This window comes from Argopecten irradians, chromosome 11 (genome assembly GCF_041381155.1).
Source record: "Argopecten irradians isolate NY chromosome 11, Ai_NY, whole genome shotgun sequence".
Classification (NCBI taxonomy): domain Eukaryota; kingdom Metazoa; phylum Mollusca; class Bivalvia; order Pectinida; family Pectinidae; genus Argopecten; species Argopecten irradians.
In genome coordinates, this window is record NC_091144.1 from 25,842,470 (window position 1) to 25,866,377 (window position 23,908).

The following is a 23,908-nucleotide window of genomic DNA, read 5'->3' on the forward strand; positions in this document are numbered from 1 at the left end:
AAAAATTAAAGAAAAGCTAAACATTACCTCACAAATTCCCAGGAGTTTCCTCAACACTTTTGGCTCATTAATGTCCAAATCTTCTTCAAAAATGAGTTTGCTCTGAACAAATGCCAATCTGTGAAATAAAATATGAATTTTAGAGGGCTTAAGTAATGTTGAATATTGTTGTCAGAATTTGAGAAAAATATACAGACCTACATCCAATTTATGAATGAGAGGTGATGGGTCTGTGGTGAAATGTCAAAGTTTTTAACCATTCAACCACTGTCACCAAAATGTATTATAAGACATATGGTTAGAATCTAAATGTCTTCAAACAAATATGTATAATAAACATTTTCCACTGCTATCAGAGTTGAGAGCTAGAGATAGATGTCAGACACCTTAACACTTGACAACTAAAGAGAAGAGGTGGAGAACTAGCTAGTGCAGTCTGTGACGTTTATTTTCCCCGTTACTAGTCATTTGGACTAGTAAACCCCAAAATTATACTAGTCTGAGTATTTTATCACTAGTCCAAATTAAATACAGTCATTTCAGTCATGTTCAGCTGACGATTTTTGGCGCAAATTAGAGTCTGGATGCGTTCATGAACGCAAATTCTCACAAAAATATGCATCAAAACCGAAAAAAATTGCATACAGAATGCACTCCAAATGTATTGATAAATGCTATTGACCAACGCTCTTGAAAATATAGTACTTAACGATTTTAATCGTGTGGTGAGCCACTAGTCCAATCAGACTAGCTCATTACAATTGGCTGCTAGTCCGGCTATAAAATTACTAGTCCTGGGCATCGGACTAGTGCTTAAAGTCGCAGACTGCTATTAGTGGTAGATGGTGTTGGATAAGTTCAAGTTTAATCTCCTAATCACTTACCTTGCTTCCATTTTGGAGATGATGAACTGAGTCACGCTGACTCTATTAGGACGTTCATCAGCGATCCTCAAGAACTCATTAAGGCCATGTACCAGGATACCACGGGCCTGTAAATAGTCAGATAGTATACACAACCATGAACATCATTGGAAGACTTACTTATCTTCATCAAAATGTTATGGTATTATAAGTTGTTGGACCAATATTTACTGGTACTTTTTACTGTTAAAGGGGTCTCAGAGGAAGCTTCAAAAGAAGCAATAAATACAAAATATCATGACTTAATTAGCACAAAATTTTATATATTCTCCTACTCATATGACTACAAGTTATCTAAACAAATGTTTTCATGTAATTCTACGGTACATCACAAACATATATATATACCTCTACAAAGTCTAAGTACCTGATATGTGATAGGACTTGGAGGGAGTATTATCATTGATTTACTTACAATTCTCTTTGAGTTCCTGTTTTCATAGTCTTTCAATGTAGCATCCACCATCAGCATGGTTGTCTCATACCAGAACATCTCATCTCCTTGGTACACGTTCTGTAAATCATAATTATTCGATTAATACAAGGAAGGCATTGTAACTGAAGACACACATATGATTTTTGATTTATCAAACTGGTGTATTTTATCATGGGCTTCTCAAACATAAAAGCATAATAACTGTTTGGTGAAATGCAATATAGCTAGAACAATTTCAACATCATATCTGCATCGTTATTGTCAATTTAAGCTATTATTTTATGAATTAACTCGGATATCTGTATATTTGTATCCACTTTTATATATTTTCCATCAATGTTCCTAAAAATGATTGCAGATTGAACTACGTGTGTTCTAAATCCAGAGGACATTAATTTGCTGTGATATCTGACCTGTGCCTCCCGACAGAAGTTGAAGGCCTGTCCATACTGGGCCTCAGCGAGTGCTAACCTCCCGAACAGGAACAGGATCCGAGCGGTCAGCTGGTGGTCATCAAACGCCTACAGAGTAACAACATTGTCTGAGTTATTGTGTACAAATTATTGTATACAGTGCAATCTGTAATCTGTACTGTACACCAAAGTTAGCACCTCAGTTATAATATTTTATAAATACCATTACATTTTACGGACTACATGATATTATTATTAGTTTGATATTGATCATATTTAAAAATGGGACTAATTCATGTACCATGCCCAATAACGTTTATGCAGTATCTCCAGTGGTGATGGAACAAAGCTCTGTGTAATCTTCCTGCTCAAATGACGTCAGTGCAGGATATCCGCTTTTAGTTTTAATCCATCACCAATAGAAACAACAGTCCCACACGAACGTGATCAGGTATTATATGGTACAAAAATTAGTCCCATTATGAATTCTTAAAGTGTAGTATGTTGAATTATGCAGAGCACAGAGTACATCTTACTCTGTCAGATATAAATTTTGACATTGTGTATGTTGATTAGTTGTAAACCACCTAATTTTTGCAGCGACTGAATTTCACATTTCACACATAATGTTTTTTTGTTTTGTTCACAGCAATCTAATTTTGTGATCCAGACCTCTTTAGCCTTTAGGTCTACTATACCTGTAGCTTTGCGATTTCTTATCGCCAGCAACATACTCAAAATTGAATCATGAAAATAAGTTGGTTTACAAAATAAGAATGTGAGATATTTAGATATAATTATAGCTTCTACTATACTGACCACTGCGGCTTTGTGAGCCTCGTCCAGGTACTGTCTAGCAGCCTGGTACCCACACTGTAACAAGGGAAATCAAGTAATTCTTTTAGGTGTAATTCAACAATTTATTCATTTATTATTTAAAGTAATTCCCTAATATTTACAAAAGCAATGTACCATGCATGTAATATAATAATCTTTATCGTATAATTGTTACAAATTTAATATAATTTACTCAAGTGAAATTTCTTACGTATAAAGAATCATGAATTGAAATAGAAATAGCTGTTAATTTAGCCAATATTATAATCAAAGACTATGTATATATATGTTTGCCTCCTTTGATGCTGTATTTTTCTGCTGGCCCTATACTGTATTTGTGCATATTCCAGAGTTATATGCCCTTGAGGGCAGGTATTGGTTATGGTGTCATATGGTGTCCGGGAGTTAACGTCACACTTTTCAGAAAAAACAATATGAATTTCGCTCACATGATAATGTTGATGTCACAATTGATACCTACTCGCAAGGGAGGTAACTCTAATATGTAAATACAATGTACCAACCTGTGTAATAAGGAGATCAGCCATGTCGGCCCACACGTCGCGGAATGTGATGGCACTCAGCACTTTACCCAGGTGTGACGTGATCGGCTGTTCATCACTCTGTAACATAAAATACATCTGATCAGTTAGAACTATAAGGTCAATAAACAAATGATGTAAAGCAAGAGGCCGATGGGCCTGCACCACTCACCTGTTTTTTTAATTTTTTTAATAATTGAATACAGCCCAAGTTAATGTATTTTCAAGGTAATGTATTTTACTAAGATAATAACCATGTCAGTTCTTATTGACAGAATAAATCAGGTTTTGACCTCCATACTACACTATGACATGATAACTTATTGAACATATATAGCCCTGTATATATACAAATTCATAGGATTTGAGCTTAGAACAATCTGCTTTAAAGATTACTGTGTTTCCACAATTATATTTATCATTTCAGAGGAGACCTACCATCCTCATGAACTATAAATCCTATCTTCCTTTTAATTCTACAGCAGACAAACCTTGGTGTCTATGGAGGACTGTCCTGGATGTGATGTCACCGATTTCCTCGTTATCTGACTCGTACTCTCCGCGGCCAGATTAGCTAACGATTCTTTGACTCTCATCTCCTCCTTCACCACCTGTATCTGTTTTTCCTTCCAAATTCGGATCTCATCACGGGAACTGGCAGTGAAGAAATATATGATCTCTATGTAATAGATTTCTTTATAGATTTGATTTATTTCGGAATATTTTATTTTTATTGTACAGGAAATGTTAACAACAACAAGAATTAGGTAGAAGGCCTAGACTATACACGTCCTTTCCACTTTGGTTTCATTGGTCTATGAAAACTGAGGCCTGATATCCATGAATTAGCTGATGGCCTTCTCACAGATTTAACTTAAGACAGTCTATTGCACAGTATTCTCCTTACTATAATGAATCCGTATTAGTATAGACCAGTTTCCTTCTCGATTTTGACTACCATCAATTAGTATATGTTCTATGAATGACACCAATACTGCATGCATACCAAACATATGGAACATTTGATTACAAAAGAAAATCAATTTCACTGATCAAGAATTGGTAATAACCAACACTAGAAGTGCCATGAAGAACTGACACCAACATCTACACTAGTACTCACAGAGATTGGTCATCCTCACTGATCACTAGAGGTCCAGCTAGTCTCTCATGGAAGTTGATACCATTCTTCAGGTTCAATTCCAAGCAAACCTCTGCAGCCCTATACCAAAGAACAGCACACTGAATATGATTTTATTACAACATGGATGATTTTAAAATACTGATATTTGAATTTTGATCTAAGTACAAATTTTGTCTTCATTACATCATATTTCTAAATTACATGTTCATACCAATCTAGTTTGAATCATGATAATTAAGGAGAGCAACAAATTATCAGGAGTGAATCATGATAATTAAGGAGAGCAACAAATTATCAGGAGTGACAACAATTAAAACTAATTTTACTTTAAAACTTGACTGATACTCACCAAGTTAAATGACACTATCAATGTAGTTATTCAATGATATGAGTATGTACACAACAACATGAAAGTCTATGCACATATAGAATATCATGTTTCATTGACAGGTAGAAGTATAGGAATTAATTCATTTTCTGCTCTGTAACTAGTATAAAGAAATATGACTATAGTATTGATGATACTGTACCTTGAGTGGATGAGTATGTTGAGACCGGTACTCTTCAGTAGGTTACGTGACAGAATGTCCTCCAGGGCAAACACGGGTAGGGTGAGATGGTTGTAGCCGACGTCCCTCAGCATTTGTATCAGTGTATCAAGGTAGTGTAATGTCAACATCTGAAACATTTTGATATTGTCATTCAAAATTATTGCTATAAAAATTTAAGAATTGTCACTTAACTTTGTTTTTCAAACAACAAATTCAAAGTATATGAGTATTTTGTTGGTCCTAACCCAAGTTTTTACAACTGTAGAAATTATTTGAACATTCTGATATGGTCCTGTCAACTTCAAGTTTACCGAGTTAGACAGAACTTAGAAGACACTGAGTATTGGTAACTTTACGTGACAGACTTACCGGTTTGACAATGGTGTTAGAGTTGATACCATTCACCTTCATCTGTTCACTGCTAAAAGCTTCTACCACCTTAAACAAATAAATCAACACATTTTCAACATTCATCACTGATGGACAGAATTGATCATGCATTGTTTTTCCATCCAGATCTTGTTCATTCTTTATTAAAATTTCCAAACTAAAATGATTTTTTTATCTGTAGCTTTCCTAATTTGCCTTTCCTACAAAGAACTCTCCATATCCTTGTTGTACTATTAGTGAATGTATTGTCAAATTCTTCAAAAGATTTCAAATTCTTTTGTACAGAAAATTTTCTGATATCCTGTTGAAAGTTTGATACAAAAAAATAAAAGTATAACTTACCTCGTCTGGAGCATCATAGACGGCCCACTCCTCAGTACTACTGGGCAGGGCGTCAAGAGGTCCCTTACGTTTGGGTTTCTCCTTCACCGGAGCTGCTGGTGCATCTTTCTCCTTTTTCTTGTTTTTAACTGATGCAGTGTCTGACTTAGCATCAGATGCTCCAGCAGCGGCAGCCTTGACCATCTCTTTAATGATTGGTCCCGTCACAGGCACAGATACCTACACAGGATAAGGAGCACAGGACAATAAAAATTTGCATAGAATGTCAAAATACTAGATTAACAAAAGATTTCAGTTCCCTAATACCCTATAATCTTGATAAACCATGGCTAATATTCATTTTGGTAGGAAATCCCAGGTTTATTCTTGAGATAATTTCTCTACAAGGAAATCAAGGCTAACTTGCAGCCTATTTTCGATTCAGGCTTATTGTTAAGATTTTAGGATGTAATATTCATTCCTTTAGAATTTTATCAGCAATTTTGTCTAATGTTAGGCTATAACCTATCTGATATAATAATTGAACATGACAACGTTTAATGACTCCGATTGATATGAAATAACATAATGTGAATTACCTATGATATTACAATGACTTTGTAAAGTTGAGAATTTACAGGTGATACCCTTTTCACCATTACATAACATTTCATCCTACCTGCCAAAGTCGCATTACAAATGAGTGACACATCAAGAGGAAGTCTTGGTACTCCACAGAGGTGCGACCCACGATCTCAGCCAGGAGGATGTACGCCCTCAACAGTCCATCTATCTGCTTTATATCCTCCAGATCCTGGAATTTCAGGCCGGGGTTGTTAGGTAGTACACCTGTACATTAAAATGGACATGAATATCATATAGCTGACGGTTATTTTAACAATTTCGCATGCCATTGCTGTGATAAAAATTTTTTGATCTGCAAAATATTGAGAAGTGGTGGACTCATATACGCCCCCAAAGATTAGATCACGAAATATTTTAACGTTTTTACCTCAATCGCGAAAATGTTGACCTGGGTAAATGATCGGATATACAGTAGATTCACTTTTTTCTATTTGGTTTTTATTTTAGGCCTATTAACATGCCAAAATTATTTAAAGACCTGCTAGATTTGGATGATGGAGAAAAGCTCCCTCAGAAAAAAACACTAATTTGACTTTGTTCATTTGAATGTTGGTCTGACCTTCGATCACTTGTCCTTTGAATCTTTAGTTTGATCTCTATTATGCAAAAGTTTCTTTTTACTTTAGATTGATCTCAACCAGTTGAAAAAAGTTTTACAACAAACCTATGACAGCTTGCTTGGCGACTGGTATATATCCGTCAGGATTGATATCATCAGACACACTACTAGTCTCACTGCGACTGTCCATAGACTTTGCCATTTTCTTTGGTTCCGGACTTTTCCGAGGAGTATCAGCTGTCGGGGCCGTTTTTGGAGGTGGTGCCGGTGTGCTTTTGCCCTTTGCTGACCCCTTACCCTTGCCCTTCTTAGTGTCAGCCTTCTTTGCCACAGAGGCCGCTACAATGTTCAGTGACAACATGGTGTAGATTAAGGTCGGTACAAAATCATCTCAATGATAAATAAATTTTCAAACATATGTCAATTTCTGAACACTTTAATGATAATTTATTTATACACAGGGCGTGTTTAGTAACAACCATACATAGAGAACCTGAAGCATAACCATGTTATTTCCAAGTTACTGATAAATGACCATTAAAAAAAAATGTAGGTTTACAATACTTTTTACATGCATGAACTGTTCACATACACCTGTAGGAACTATATAACTGCATTACATGGTCAATTATGGAGATGGATTACAAAAAATGTCCATTATAATTGTAAAATAGAGTCATTTTGAAATTCATAGATCTGTGTGTAAATCAGATGGTGTCTTGATCAATTAACACAAAGAATTGATTGTTAAATATAAAAAAATACACCACTGTGCGGTTACTCTGCATACATATTGAAATAGGATGTCAAATCATAATTTTAAATGAAAGGGTTCAATTATAAATTTGAACAAACAAATTACTGAACATCTAGAATGACACATCTATGGAAAAACTGCCAAAGTCTTTGACACATTATTGTTTGATGACAATCCCTATAGCATGATATTATGTGTCAAGTGTTTTGTGAAAAATGTGATCATGTAATTATAATAAGAGTGAGCAGCAATTCATTTGAATTCTATATCAATACTATTAATATCACACGATATTTTGTATAAGGCGTGTCGGTGATAATCATTTTGTAAATCTGTTTGATCAAACTATTGTATAACTACAATCAAACCTGCTTCAGTGACCACCTCTAAATATAGACCTGCTTCTAATAGGACCACTTTTATTAAGATCCTGAATCGGTCAATTCAAACACAATTTGTCCTGTGTATAAAAACCACATGACATTTCTTTTTCTTTTGGATGGTCTTTATAGACAGGTTTGTCCCTTGGGTGGTCTTTATAGACAGGTTTGTCCCTTGGGTGGTCTTTATAGACAGGTTTGTCCCTTGGGTGGTCTTTATAGACAGGTTTGTCCCTTGGGTGGTCTTTATAGACAGGTTTGTCCCTTGGGTGGTCTTTATAGACAGGTTTGTCCCTTGGGTGGTCTTTATAGACAGGTTTGTCCCTTGGGTGGTCTTTATAGACAGGTTGGTCCCTTGGGTGGTCTTTATAGACAGGTTTGTCCCTTGGGTGGTCTTTATAGACAGGTTTGTCCCTTGGGTGGTCTTTATAGACAGGTTTGTCCCTTGGGTGGTCTTTATAGACAGGTTGGTCCCTTGGGTGGTCTTTATAGACAGGTTGGTCCCTTGGGTGGTCTTTATAGACAGGTTGGTCCCTTGGGTGGTCTTTATAGACAGGTTTGTCCCTTGGGTGGTCTTTATAGACAGGTTTGTCCCTTGGGTGGTCTTTATAGACAGGTTTGTCCCTTTGGTGGTCTTTATCCCTTTGGTGGTCTTTATAGACAGGTTGGACTGGTGCCTGGGTGGTCTTTATAGACAGGTTTGTCCCTTGGGTGGTCTTTATAGACAGGTTTGTCCCTTGGGTGGTCTTTATAGACAGGTTTGTCCCTTGGGTGGTCTTTATAGACAGGTTTGTCCCTTGGGTGGTCTTTATAGACAGGTTTGTCCCTTGGGTGGTCTTTATAGACAGGTTTGTCCCTTGGGTGGTCTTTATAGACAGGTTTGTCCCTTGGGTGGTCATTATAGACAGGTTTGTCCCTTGGGTGGTCTTTATAGACAGGTTTGTCCCTTGGGTGGTCTTTATAGACAGGTTTGTCCCTTGGGTGGTCTTTATAGACAGGTTTGTCCCTTGGGTGGTCTTTATAGACAGGTTTGTCCCTTTGGTTGTCTTTATCCCTTTGGTGGTCTTTATAGACAGGTTGGACTGGTGCCTGGGTGGTCTTTATAGACAGGTTTGTACCTTTGGTGGTCTTTATAGACAGGTTTGTCCCTTGGGTGGTCTTTATAGACAGGTTTGTCCCTTGGGTGGTCTTTATAGACAGGTTTGTCCCTTGGGTGGTCTTTATAGACAGGTTTGTCCCTTGGGTGGTCTTTATAGACAGGTTTATCCCTTTGGTGGTCTTTATAGACAGGTTTGTCCCTTGGGTGGTCTTTATAGACAGGTTTGTCCCTTGGGTGGTCTTTATAGACAGGTTTGTCCCTTGGGTGGTCTTTATAGACAGGTTTGTCCCTTGGGTGGTCTTTATAGACAGGTTTGTCCCTTGGGTGGTCTTTATAGACAGGTTTGTCCCTTGGGTGGTCTTTATAGACAGGTTTATCCCTTGGGTGGTCTTTATAGACAGGTTTGTCCCTTGGGTGGTCTTTATAGACAGGTTTGTCCCTTGGGTGGTCTTTATAGACAGGTTTGTCCCTTGGGTGGTCTTTATAGACAGGTTTGTCCCTTGGGTGGTCTTTATAGACAGGTTTGTCCCTTGGGTGGTCTTTATAGACAGGTTTGTCCCTTGGGTGGTCTTTATAGACAGGTTTGTCCCTTGGGTGGTCTTTATAGACAGGTTTGTCCCTTGGGTGGTCTTTATAGACAGGTTTATCCCTTGGGTGGTCTTTATAGACAGGTTTGTCCCTTGGGTGGTCTTTATAGACAGGTTTGTCCCTTGGGTGGTCTTTATAGACAGGTTTGTCCCTTGGGTGGTCATTATAGACAGGTTTGTCCCTTGGGTGGTCTTTATAGACAGGTTTGTCCCTTGGGTGGTCTTTATAGACAGGTTTGTCCCTTGGGTGGTCTTATTAGACAGGTTTGTCCCTTGGGTGGTCTTTATAGACAGGTTTATCCCTTGGGTGGTCTTATTAGACAGGTTTGTCCCTTGGGTGGTCTTTATAGACAGGTTTGTCCCTTGGATGGTCATTATAGACAGGTTTGTCCCTTGGGTGGTCTTTATAGACAGGTTTGTCCCTTGGGTGGTCTTTATAGACAGGTTTGTCCCTTGGGTGGTCTTTATAGACAGGTTTGTCCCTTGGGTGGTCTTTATAGACAGGTTTGTCCCTTGGGTGGTCTTTATAGACAGGTTTGTCCCTTGGGTGGTCTTTATAGACAGGTTTGTCCCTTGGGTGGTCTTTATAGACAGGTTTGTCCCTTGGGTGGTCTTTATAGACAGGTTTGTCCCTTGGGTGGTCTTTATAGACAGGTTTGTCCCTTGGGTGGTCTTTATAGACAGGTTTGTCCCTTGGGTGGTCATTATAGACAGGTTTATCCCTTGGGTGGTCTTATTAGACAGGTTTGACTGTTACAGTAATGATTTACATCAATAACATAGAACCTAAGAAGGTCTTTACTGTAGTGCATTACCTACTATGGGATCAACAATATGTTTACTACATATACATACCAGGTTTATACTACAAAAGGGATGGTCGCAGAGAAATATTCATAATGACAAAATCTTAACAGATTAAAGGAATGTCATCATTTATATAAGAACTGGGATGAAATTGAAAATAAATAAATACTCTAGCCACATCTAAAAACACCAAGGATAAAAGTCTAAATGGATGAGGAATGATTCAAATACACAAGATTGGGATAAGGTTTGTATGGGTTTACATACAGTAGGAACTGATATACTTAGACAAGCAAAATGGAAAAAGTAAAGAAGTTAACCCACAATATAGTCATGCAAAATGATCACACCTAGGCATACACTTAACAGACAGGATATAGATAGGGATAGTTCAAAGACAATAAACTAAAACCTATATACACATCTGGTTGAAATACCTGCACTATTGTCGTTATTATAATTATCTGTTTTACTTATCTGGTCCTATGTACATGTAATTTGAAAACCTGCTAGTGACCACCTCTATGTAAAGAACACCTGTTCAATACAATCACTCACAGTCTCAAATGGCACATTTTAACACAATTTGACTTATGCATAAAGGCACCTTGGTTTTATAATTATGAAGACAGTGTTTGTTTTAATGTCCCTCTTTGCTTTGATAAAATGTTTTGAAATAAAATAATATTTATTATCACATTATAATGAAAATTGCACAAAACGTGACACAAAACTGAAAGAAGTTTGAAAATCATGCACAACAGTATGCCCACTAGATATTTGCACAGTGAGGAGAGAGTGGCGAGTAGAGATAAAGCTAAGAATGAGGCCTGAAGGACTGCTGCTACCTTTGCCGGCTAACTTTTTATTGGACTCTATCACAGATAGTCTCCTCTGGGCTTCAGCTGGATCAGAACAGTAATAGTATACACAACACACAGGCCAAACAACAGATAGTGCTCTCTACATAGACAATATCCTTCCTCGCATGGAGTTCATTAAATTTTACTCTTTTTTATTTACTTAAGTTACAATCGAACCAGGTTATATTGAAGTCCTCAGGAAATTATCTCTTCCAATTATTCATATTTCAATATAACCAAGGAGAAAGACAATGGATCTGTATGACCAGGAATTAGAATTCATTTCAAATTAAGCAGTATTTCAATAATTCAATGACCGATTTCAAATTATCTGGGTACCAATGTATTAAGTTCATGCATCTACCATTTATTACTCAGTTTTACTTTCAACATTATTAAAAAAACCAGGGATGAGGAGGAATTCAGTTTTTCTTTTATGGACCTTCATTGTATTATGTCATGATCTACCATTTCCATGATTTTACTTTGTTATAAGATATCACAATGACCGATGAGAGATCAATTTTCTTTAACTAATATGTGATTATAACTCCAGAGTCTCCTTGGTAACTAACCAAAAATCTCTACACCTGGAAATTAAAAAAAAAAAAAAAAGAAGATAAAGTTAATTACAGTGCCTTTCAATTTAAAATAACTTAATCTTTCCATAATGAGAAAAAGAGAGCCCAGGTGTTGCACTATAGACTTGAGTATGTACTAGGAATGAAGTGCTGTCATTAAAACATACAACATAAACTACAGATTTTTTTTAAAAGCTCCTTAAACTAATTCATCCCCGAAAACACATTTAGGCTCTTCTTAATCAACGATTAGACCAGTCCATTATGGAAGTTCAGGGGTGAATGAGTTGAACTAAAATGAACAACATATCCTTACACATGAGTAAAGAAGTGAGTGATTGTTATACAAATTTCTGACTGGTTACCTCTCTCCTTCTGTATCTCTGTGTCTGTCCTCATGTTGAGGATGATGTCCACTGCCCATTCTATCTGGTCAACAGCGTCCTGAAGTGGGAACTCATTGTAGTATAACCACTGTCCGAACTCCAACAACAGGTCCACTTTCTGCCATTCGTTACTGGCGCTCTGAAAAAGAAGGGGAATAACTCTGTGTCATGAATGAAACAAGTTATAATGCAGTAAATATCATTTTCTGGTGAATGCTATTCTAGCACATCTTACTATACTAGTGTCTTGCTACAGACTTAGAAACTTTTATAATCAACAAAAAAGTTCATTTAACACCATTAGTTCCTTGGAATGTTTTATGGAAACAAGGGACATAACTCCATTAGTTCCTTGGAATGTATAAGGAAACAGGGGACATTACTCTATGATAACTGGAACATAATTAGATAATCTGGGTTATATAGGCTATATCTTTTGCGCTTTCAAAATACAATTATCATAATTTTTTCGATTTCCCTTTTCATTAATTTCTTTCTTAAGCACTATCTTTTTCTTCATTTTTTTCACTCTCTCAAAATTGGAACAGGGGGTATAACTCTAGTGTGTAATACATGTAATGGAACTACTCGGGTATGTGCTTACATTCAGAGCCTCGACAGCGGCCTGGTATGATATGAGCTGTTCCAGAGTTTCCTTAGAACTGAGAGCCACTCTCCTCCACATGTGAGCCACGTAATCTTCACTCTCATCCTGGAATATCAACCTTACAATGTCAGCATATCAATTGTTAGAATTTATTTTGTAAAATAAATTCATTTCTTGGTGATATGTATTAACATTTCTTAATATTAAAAAATGATATAGAATCATTTGAGTAGCTCAGCAAGAAGCATAACACTACAGAATCAGAGTATTTTTCATAAGTGATTATATTCATAATTAAAAGTACATTTACTTAACATTAAAATCCTGCAAAAGAGAATTAGTTAGAAATGATTAGAATCATAAATTTCATTAATTAAGTGAATGAGATGAAAATGTTTGTAATCATATCACAAAATATCACAAATAACAACCACAAAATATCTTCGTTAATTTTTGAAGACTGCCAAACATTATTATGGCCAAAGGATTGACCGGTATATCACATTCACTACATAATTTTATTGATAAATTGATGCATGCAAGTGTAACACTGTAAATATATGGTGTAGGGGACTTATAGTGCCAGTACCTAGCCACACTGGGTCAATGATGTGTGACAACTTGGACAAATTTCATTAAGAAGTGGTTTCATGGATCTATGACCTTCACCTGGTAACAGGGCAGTGCAGATGATGTAATGAGTGATCTATCATGCAATCTTTAATATATATATATATCAGTGAATAGGATAATACAGTTTGTGTAAAAAGTCAAACCTTTCTTAACAAATACCTATGCATAAAGACCACTTGTTTAAAAAGACCACTTTCTCAGGGTCACAAATGGTCAATTTCAATACAGTTTGACCCTTGTATAAAGACCTTTTTGTTGGTCTCTTGAATGGTCATTATAGACAGGTTGGTCTAGGCAATGACAATGATTGAAAAACTGAAATAATCAATTTGTATCAGTTGGTAAAGAAAGAAGGAATGTCTACATGGTTAACTATTTATATTCAAGTAACATTAAGTAAAAAATTAGAGAAAAAATCCACACAGAGTCATCTGAAAATCAGGATGAGAATATTTTCACCTGTCTCTATAGATTCATATCTTTCACGACTACATTAGAATTTTATACTAAGAAACAGAACTCTAGCAATTTCATATGAAGTAATGAAATACAATAACAATTAAGTGTCCGATACTAAGCCCTTGTGTTGACACATGCGAGTCGTGTCCGCCCCGTAAGCAGTGATAGACTAGACAGTACACCAAGGCACTGTGTGTGACTCGCTGATAGATATACATTATAAAGCAGACATCACAGCACTCAAACCTTGCAAACTTTGCTGATTGAACAATCATCTAGTTCATCCTGTCGAGGTTTTCATCAAACAAAATGACAAGCAAATAAATATATAGGACCAATATCGTAAATGATAAAAGTTACATGAAAATGTTTTAGACACATAGAGAAGATTTCTGTTGAATTGCAAGCTGGTAACTTTTAAATGTTTCAGTTAAAGATTAATTTAAAAATAATAAAATAGGTATCATATTATTAGAGATATAAAGTATATATTTATTAGTATTTATTACATGTAGTTATTGAATATAAGCATACAATCTTAACAATGTGTCAGTTGATATAAAACTAAATGCAAAAATCTTCTGTTTAAACAATTGGGAGATTGTCACTGCTAACAGATCTACCTCTGTCAGATACAAGACTGATCTTTTCTCTGCTTTTAGCTTACCTCAAACATTACTTAGTATTGGGAAGCAAAAAAATCCATATAAATGCAACAAGCTTCACGTGTCAAATCAATTTCATGAAGGCTACAAGATTTTCTGATAAACTCTTAAATTGAACACATATGACTGGGGTCCATAAGGCAACTTGATGTTAATATATCAATAAAAGTGTAATGTTACTCTCTGGTTAGTATTGTAAATACGAAAGTGCAGCAAGAAATTGAAATAAAACCAAATGTAACTTCATTTGAAATTAATTCATATAAATTAGTGTAATTTAAAGAAGAATAATGCCATATCATAAGTTGCTACCTTAAACTTCTGAATGTCCATATTGACACTTCTTCCCAGCTTAGCTTTGGTCATCACACGGTGCTTAAAGATCAAACTGAAAAATCAAAACACACGTTTTAGTCACCAACTTCCTAGGTAAAATTTATATTTTAAGCCCAAACATAATAAAGATATTGTAATAATAACGGAAAATGTGTAAAACTGGAATTTTCTGTATAAGACATACCTGCCCCACTTCTACATCTAATGGGACACAATGGACGGCTGATGAAGGACACACGTAGCACTATATCCCCTCCTCCTCCCTACCTCAAACCATTTTACCATTACATTAAGTAAACAGTTCATTTACATAATAAACAATTGTATGTGGTTATATAAGTCCCTAATTTTTAAACAAGTAAAGATCAGATCCACATAAATGAGTCTTTTTAATCATGTTAACATGGAGATCAAGAACTCTGCTTGAGAAAACTGGCCTTTTTTTTTTTTTTTTTTTTTTTTTTTTTTTTATTTTTGAAGAGTTTAACGTACCGTCACATAATCGTTTCTGGGTACGCGAAAAGAGAGAAAATGCAGTAGGAAGAGCAAATTGTAAGAGAAAGCATAGAATGGGAGGAGTTGTCTGCTATACCTATATATCTATTTATTTGGAAGACGACTCCTACATCCTAATAGGTCCTATCATGACATCATCTAGCAATCAAGAAAACCGACAAGATTTCCAGCGTAAGACGTATGTACAGACAGTAAACTTACAGCCTGTGTTTGGTCCTGGGCATGTCAGTAATGGCCTGGTCCATAGCAGCCAAACCTTCCTCCCATTGTTTCTGTTAAACAAATCAACAATTGTTATCATATTTCACATGCAACATCAGAACAAGGTAATCTAAGACAAGAAATCAACAAAAGTATGATCTATGCCTCTTGAACAGAATGAACTTGCTGGTAAACTTCTTTTGAAATACAATAAATATATCAAACTTTGGATATATTTCACATCGCTCTTACTATTCAAAACAAGAAAAATCAATAATGAATTTTGTAAAATAATATTAGGCCAAATAGATATGTTAAGGTTTTTTTTTTTTAAACGTAAGCATCTAAATATATGACATTGTATGCCTGAGTGATCCTACCAGCTGACATTAGATCCTGAGTGATCCTACAGCTGACATTAGATCCTGAGTGATCCTACAGCTGACATTAGATCCTGAGTGATCAGCTGACACCTAATCCTACAGTGATTAGATCCCCTTGGAGTGATCCTACCAGCTGACATTAGATCCTGTGATCTACCTAACAACCTGGTGATCCTGAGTGATCCTACCAGCTGACATTAGATCCCTGAGTGATCCTACCAGCTGACATTAGATCCCCTGAGTGATCCTACCAGCTGAGATCCTGATGATCTACAGCTGATTATGATCCCCTGAGTGATCCTACCAGCTGACATTAGATCCCTGAGTGATCCTACACCAGCTGACATTAGATCCCTGAGTGATCCTACCAGCTGACATTAGATCCCTGAGTGATCCTACCAGCTGACATTAGATCCCTGAGTGATCCTACCAGCTGACATTAGATCCCTGAGTGATCCTACCAGCTGACATTAGATCCCTGAGTGATCCTACCAGCTGACATTAGATCCCTGAGTGATCCTACCAGCTGACATTAGATCCTACCAGATCTGAGTGATCCTACCAGCTGACATTAGATCCCTGAGTGATCCTACCAGCTGACATTAGATCCCTGAGTGATCTACCTAACCAGTGATCCTACAGCTGACATTAGATCCCTGAGTGATCCTACCAGCTGACATTAGATCCCTGAGTGATCCTACAGCTGAATTAGATCCCTGAGTGATCCTACCAGCTGCATAGATGACTGAATTAGATCCTGAGTGATCCTACCAGCTGACATTGATCCTGAGTGATCCTACCAGCTGAATTAGATCCCTAGTGATCTACCACCCCTGAGTGATCCACCACTGACATTAGATCCTGAGTGATCCTACAGCTGAATTAGATCCCTGAGTGATCCTACCAGCTGACATTAGATCCCTGAGTGATCCTACCAGCTGACATTAGATCCCTGAGTGATCCTACCAGCTGACATTAGATCCCTGAGTGATCCTACCAGCTGACATTAGATCCCTGATGAGTGATCCTACCAGCTGACATTAGATCCCTGAGTGATCCTACCAGCTGACATTAGATCCCTGAGTGATCCTACCAGCTGACATTAGATCCCTGAGTGATCCTACCAGCTGACATTAGATCCCTAGTGATCCTACAGCTGAATAGATCCTGAGTGATCCTACCAGCTGACATTAGATCCCTGAGTGATCCTACCAGCTGACATTAGATCCCTGAGTGATCCTACCAGCTGACATTAGATCCCTGAGTGATCCTACCAGCTGACATTAGATCCCTGAGTGATCCTCCTGACCATTAGATCCTGAGTGATCCTACCAGCTGACATTAGATCCCTGAGTGATCCTACAGCTGAATTAGATCCTGAGTGATCCTACAGCTGACATTAGATCCCTGAGTGATCCTACCCAGCTGACATTAGATCCCTGAGTGATCCTACAGCTGATCCTGAGTGATCCTACCAGCTGACATTAGATCCCTGAGTGATCCTACAGCTGATATAGATCCCTGAGTGATCCTACCAGCTGACATTAGATCCCTGAGTGATCCTACCAGCTGACATTAGATCCCTGAGTGATCCTACCAGCTGACATTAGATCCCTGAGTGATCCTACCAGCTGACATTAGATCCCTGAGTGATCCTACCAGCTGACATTAGATCCCTGAGTGATCCTACCAGCTGACATCAGATCCCTAAGTGATCCTACCAGCTGACATCAAATCCCTAAGTGATCCTACCTGCTGACATTAGATCCCTGAGTGCATGATCACCAGCTGTCATTTTACAAACCTTGTCAGCGTAGGACTGGAAGAGGACTCCATAGAGTGAGGCTCGGAGAGTAAGATCATCCTCGGGGCTCCCGATGGTAGAACTCTGTGGTTTATCTTCCCCTGCCACCTCAGCTCCCGTACCTGCTTCCTCCTCTTCATTCTCCTTGTTTTCTTGTTTTTCCTGTCCAGGATTAATTTTAATTTGATATAATTATACATAATTTTATCAATCATAATTTATTATTTCAATCTACATGTCACAAATTCAAATCCTAAAATCTCACATCCCACCACACCAAAAATAAGAAAATAAAATAAAGCATAAACTGATTATTGACTTTTGCTCTACTGTATTAATTACTTAACCAGTTTCAAATTTTGAAAGTTTACATTGTATTGCAGGGCCATAATATGACCATGTGTAGATGTAAAGTAAGTAAATAAAGAAAAAAACATTCAGCATTTGAAAGGTTCTAATGGTTTTCTTTGCTGTTCATTTGTCTAGACTTATAGCCAGCTAAGTTTAGATCCTTTCAATAAATTTTCAGCTGTTGTTATACTTTTTCCATCAAAGTTTTTGATGAATCCCTACCTCTGCCTTACGGACAGACTCGGCTGTGGTTGTGATACAGAAGAGGATGGCTTTGATTGGCTCTCTCAGGAGTTCTCTCTCGATTGGCTGACTGACGAGCGGCATACAGGCATTCCAGTAATGTCGCGCAGCTGTCATCACCATCTCGTAGTTGTCAGCATTTCTTGCAAATCTGTCAGGATATTCACATGCTTAATAGCTAGAGGCATTTGAAAAATTGCAAAAAATTGCAAAAAATTGCTTAGCATGGAAACACATTTTTAAAAATCATAGTTAAAAAAATTGAGAGTACAGTTAAAGACGATTGTACGCGTTGTACTGCATCTGAGAGAATAAATAGTCTTCCACAGGGCGTAAACATCAATTACAACCATTAGAGGAGTAGATTGAATAATTTATGTCACTGAAATGTCGCCTTTCTGATTGATATAGAGTAATGACTCACTGAGGTTAAGCTCTTTGTTATCATTATTATACCTGGCACTGTTTAGGAAAGCCTCCATGGCCTCGCGTCTGATTGCGTTTTTACCCGCCATGTTGTCGACCAGACTCTGCCCCAGGAGACCACTGGCATAGCTAAGCATTTCCTGCTCCACCATGTACCGGTGACTGTAGGAAAATACAGGCAATGCTAGAGGCAATCAAACAAAGCTTGTCGAGAAATTTTAGGTCAATACATTTAAAGTTTTTTTTTTTTTTTAATGACTGAATTTTACAAAATTTTATCAATATATCTACAGTGAAATTAACATTCTGATCTGTTAGTCTTAAAGGATTACTCCCTTTCATTCCACTCTGTCACATTCTGTTCTATCTATATATAGTATCAGATTTATTTTCCTTCATTTCAAAAGATAGAGTGAAATCAAGGGAAGTAACTCCTATAAACCAAAATCGCTATTAGACACATTTTTACACAAAATTTTGTAAAAACATAAACATATCAATCTTGTGATTTTCAAGCTTGAAGCAATGTGCTTTTAGATTCAATAACTATCTTTGTGCATACCTTAAATCAGTTAGGTTCTAAAATGCATCAAAGCTTAAGCTTAAAGGGAGTAAAAATGAGTTATTTCCAGTATACTCAGCTGTGACTCTAATATACTTACGCTTCCATCTTTCTATTCCTTGGTTGGGTACCGACCGTAGCAAAACGTATGGCCTGCTTACTGCAGCGAACAACAATAGCGTGAAGTTTCTGAGTGTAGGCCAGAGAGGTGAGCCTTGTCCACATTTGAAGTTCCATAAACTTGTCTGACCAGGTGCATTCTTCTAGCCAGTTAGCCACCTAGTATGTAATTAATGAGGATATTGTTAAAAAGATTGAAGGGAGCAGAGATGGCATTACTTTATATTCCACATACTATTCTATTCAAACCTCAACCTGTCTATAAAGGCACCCTGTCTATAGTGACCGTTTTTCTGTCTCCTCTTCAGTGGTCTTTATAGACAGGTTTGACTGTATATTAACTTATTTTTCTCTTTTAACGTTAATAGAAGAAATTGGAAGCATTATATTTATTTATGCATGAATTTGTGAAATTTTTATCTATTTTGCCTAATTGATATGAAAACAAAGGCCAGAACAGAAGATGGATGTATGCAAACACTTTCCAAGTTATCACGTACATTTAACTCTTCATGAAATGTGAGTAGGTATTATATAGGGTGGTTAAAAAGTACTAAAAGGATTGTATAATCAAATAATTCCTGTCGTAATATTTAATTAATATAAAACTTCAGATTTTTACCTCTGGAATACTTGGTGTTTCCTTAAACTCCATTATTCCATTCCTGTTGACCGTCAACATCTCCATGGCAACGATGGCCCTGGTCATCTGTCTCTGACCTTCAGTGTAGGGCTGGACATCAAGGAAAATTAATAATTAGTAAGAACACTTTGTTTGGAACCCAAATAGACAATTTTAACACAATATGACCTGTGTATAAAGACCACCTGGCTATAAAGACCATTTTCTTTGTCCAGTTGGTGGTCTTTATAGACAGGTTTGACTATCATCTGTATTTAGATCATTATTAAAAGTAATTCTGTTAGCATTTCATATCAATACAAAAGGAACATTGAAATCAAACCCTCTTTGTCTGCACACACTAACCTCATCATCAGCTCCAAGAGTTTTTGGGATCTGGACTTGTGCCATCTGTTTAGCGAGCACCCAAGTCTGAAGGAGAGGGACTCGAGCGGCGATAGGTACAACATGGAGAGGATTACTGCCGTTAGTCACATCTATGGCATACTCACAAACCTGAAAAGGCACATAAGATTGGTCATCAACAATTTTCTTAGGATACTTAGAAACATTACCATATTGTACCAACAATAAGCCCCTTTTCCCTCCCCTAACCTAGGATTAAAACTTTAGATTTTTAGGGAAAGGGATATATACAACAATGTTTAGAACGATAACAAGTGAAATTTATTCAAGTGATCTAGTGAAGGACCTTGAGATATATTTTCTTACTCTGATATCTAGAGTGACATATAGTGTGATATAGACATGATTATAATATACTTCAACCTAATACATACCTCTATGGCCTTCTTCAGATCTGGCATGGCGTCAGGATTTATTGTAACGGTGAGAGCAGGCTTACTCTTGGCAGCAGCCGGGGCAGGTTTCCCCTTCTTCCCCACCTCGGGGGAAGGGGCGGGGGTTGGGACAGCAGCGCCATCCTTACTGGGTTCGGCCGGAATCCAGGGCTTCATAAAGGCATACGCAAGAGCTGTACATATGTTGACCATCATCACTGTCTCTCTGGAAACATCAACATTAAACATAGATAACTATATCATAACTTGTCAAAACCGGCCCTTGTCTAATTAGAATTCTTGTGTATTACCATATGATTATATGGCATTTACATAAATAACAATATAAAGGAAATTACTTCTGAAAGTCATTTAAAAGGTATGATAGGAAGGCTTTCCTAAATTATCAATGGATTTGTCAGTTGTCGTGTAGCTGTCTGCTCTCATAACGATATGGTTTTTCAATTTGATCAGTAAATGGCACATAAAATATTTGTTTGAAATATTGGTCTCAATGATAAGACATCCAAAATCAATGACACGATATCCAAAATCAATGACAAGATATCCAAAATCAATGACAAGATATCCAAAATCAATGACAAGATATCCAAAATCAATGACAAGATATCCAACGTAGAAGCATACATCTAGATCATGAACTATGTTTACAATTTTCCAGATTCTGATTTTCTCACAACAAATGAATGTATACTGGTATAATTATATAAGATCTGCAGGTATAGAACATACCCTGCGTGTCCTATCTTGCGGAGGCCAGCCACGACAGTGGAGAGGATATCCATGATTTCTCTGTGTCGTAACTGTGTGAGTAGGTGATTGTTATAATTCCAGATATAGGCCCCAGCACTACACACTAGCCACGGTTCTACCAACTCCACCCCAAGTTCTAGTCCCCGCAGGAAGCTCTGGGTAGCGTCCTCCGTCAGGGATTTGATCCAGTCACTGTAGATATTTATCATTGTTTATTGGTGAGGTATGATTATGATCATGTTATCTAATAAATTATCACAACACTGCAGCAATCTAGTAACTATATTAAATATATAAATTCTAAATTTTCAAGAAAAATTAGAAAAAAAATTCCGACTACATAAGCAGAGTCTATATGATTTCCCCATTTTTTTATCTAGTTTTCGTGAAAAATATCCCTGCAACAATAACCGGCTGTATGGTATTTGTTTAGGAAGAATGCTGTTACAGGATAGATTTTTACATTGAAACACCAGATAACTACAACACATTTGGTGTTTCATTTCTTTATGGCATTATAACAACAAAGCATTATGCTAAGTTTTAGGTTTAAAATAAATACTTTCTATGATGGTTCAAAACTATAAGAGCTCAGTAAAGACAAACAAATTTATTTCATAAGCTACATACACCAAAGTCTTGACTGTTTGATTCATTAAAGGGATATTTCAGTCTATGAACACATTAAAGTTTGCACATTTATCGGAAGCAAACTAGTTCTGATTGATGTTAGTTGGTTTTACTGTAATATGCCAGAAAAGTCCTTGGTGGTGAAATGTGTGTGAAGTGTTCAAACTCGCTTGCTGTCCGCCATTACACATTGTGGTCGGACGTCTTGTATGCCAAACCCTGGCCCTTGCTTGTGGTGTAATGCAACTTTTGCCCATAAGTACCCAAATCGCTCTTACAGTAGTATGTTTACCTTATTATGTGCATGTTCCTGTCTAAAATATCAACTCCTCTGTGCCTATGTATTGCTTTTGTTTAACTTTTGTGACATTGGCTCGAGTGTGGGTACAGAGTTCATACTGTACATGCTTAATCGTATTGCTATACCATTTGGAATTTCAACAGTATCAATCAAAATACTTAACAATGACATGGAATTTGTCCATACTTTATGTTACATGGAATAATAAATTATGCCAAATTTTGCCTCGTGGTTATGTAACAGAATTAGACTCCCTTAATTGTTCCTTTAAAATACCATCATGATGACGAAAACTACACACCAATATTCTATCCAGTCAGGATCCTCCTCCGGTTTTTTAGCCACGTATCCCTTTGGGCGTTTACTCTTGTCAACGGGAGGTATTGGCATATCGTTCAGTTCCACACCTTCTGATCTCAGCAAGTGGACAATAGCCTAAATATCAAGTCATTTATGGTAAGTACAACAGACATAAATTCACAAATATAATGATATTTCCAAATCAATTTCCACGCATGCAAATGAAGATTAAATCTTTTAATTCACATACAGAATTGTAAATGAATGATCATTTTCAAGTTTCTGTAAACTTATTTTTGTGGAGACAAAATTTTGTATTTCCATACCTAATAAAATTTTCACTGCAAATTACATGATTTAGATGCATATAGATCTATAATTTTATGTATGAATAATTTTTCAGGCAATTATTTGTTGTGACAACACAGTACCTGGTATGTGACATTTGATCAAACATTAAAATAAGTTAGTTACAGTTTGAGATTTTATAAAATAAGCAGTAAAAGATCTTTTTATTAAGCAAGCATTCAGCTCCAAAATTAACAATCAATATTAAACATTATAGGATATGAAGAATTGCAGCTACCTCCCCTTGAACAAATGACACCTCTGCTAACATCCTGATAAGGTCCTTATCATACAGAGGTACGAATCTCTCCGGACTGGTGGGACGACTCAGGTTACGTGTCTTCTTCTCCATCCCCTCGTAAGAGGTGGCGCCTTCGGCCACAGTGGACATGACCGATTCCTTAGGACCACTGGTCACTGATTCCATCTTCATGGCTGACTCCTGTACCATCCTCATTGAAGACTCCTGACCGCCGGCAGCCCCCATACTACTACTCGCTCCACCATCACGTCGTCTTTCAGGCTTCGGGCTGCAAACATAATACTAAGTGATTATGTGTTGTTAAAGTACTATTTAAAGTATTTGTTGTGTCAGAAAATCTTCCA

The 23,908-nt window shown here is 36.9% G+C and overlaps 1 protein-coding gene across 2 annotated transcripts in view; it reads right to left on the reverse strand.

Annotated features, from left to right (window-relative positions):
* The window catches only part of LOC138335125 (cilia- and flagella-associated protein 46-like), a 68,865-nt gene that overhangs the window by 19,013 nt on the left and 25,944 nt on the right, over positions 1 to 23,908 (reverse strand). Inside the window, exons 21-49 of one of the 2 annotated variants that reach the window (XM_069284056.1) lie at positions 23,541 to 23,832; positions 22,956 to 23,089; positions 21,703 to 21,915; positions 20,950 to 21,175; positions 20,516 to 20,665; positions 20,150 to 20,260; positions 19,508 to 19,686; positions 18,876 to 19,007; positions 18,399 to 18,570; positions 17,826 to 17,987; positions 15,639 to 15,709; positions 14,898 to 14,973; positions 14,167 to 14,205; positions 12,826 to 12,933; positions 12,201 to 12,360; positions 11,240 to 11,296; positions 6,867 to 7,100; positions 6,237 to 6,406; positions 5,579 to 5,797; positions 5,216 to 5,284; positions 4,826 to 4,974; positions 4,275 to 4,373; positions 3,643 to 3,805; positions 3,134 to 3,232; positions 2,592 to 2,645; positions 1,773 to 1,880; positions 1,339 to 1,437; positions 885 to 991; positions 28 to 118 (exon numbers count right to left, since the gene is read on the reverse strand). In XM_069284056.1, the coding sequence (XP_069140157.1) occupies positions 28 to 118; positions 885 to 991; positions 1,339 to 1,437; positions 1,773 to 1,880; positions 2,592 to 2,645; positions 3,134 to 3,232; positions 3,643 to 3,805; positions 4,275 to 4,373; positions 4,826 to 4,974; positions 5,216 to 5,284; positions 5,579 to 5,797; positions 6,237 to 6,406; positions 6,867 to 7,100; positions 11,240 to 11,296; positions 12,201 to 12,360; positions 12,826 to 12,933; positions 14,167 to 14,205; positions 14,898 to 14,973; positions 15,639 to 15,709; positions 17,826 to 17,987; positions 18,399 to 18,570; positions 18,876 to 19,007; positions 19,508 to 19,686; positions 20,150 to 20,260; positions 20,516 to 20,665; positions 20,950 to 21,175; positions 21,703 to 21,915; positions 22,956 to 23,089; positions 23,541 to 23,832 (3,943 nt within the window). The remainder of the gene's footprint in view (positions 1 to 27; positions 119 to 884; positions 992 to 1,338; positions 1,438 to 1,772; positions 1,881 to 2,591; positions 2,646 to 3,133; positions 3,233 to 3,642; positions 3,806 to 4,274; positions 4,374 to 4,825; positions 4,975 to 5,215; positions 5,285 to 5,578; positions 5,798 to 6,236; positions 6,407 to 6,866; positions 7,101 to 11,239; positions 11,297 to 12,200; positions 12,361 to 12,825; positions 12,934 to 14,166; positions 14,206 to 14,897; positions 14,974 to 15,638; positions 15,710 to 17,825; positions 17,988 to 18,398; positions 18,571 to 18,875; positions 19,008 to 19,507; positions 19,687 to 20,149; positions 20,261 to 20,515; positions 20,666 to 20,949; positions 21,176 to 21,702; positions 21,916 to 22,955; positions 23,090 to 23,540; positions 23,833 to 23,908) is intronic. The other variant, XM_069284057.1, reaches the window with a different exon arrangement.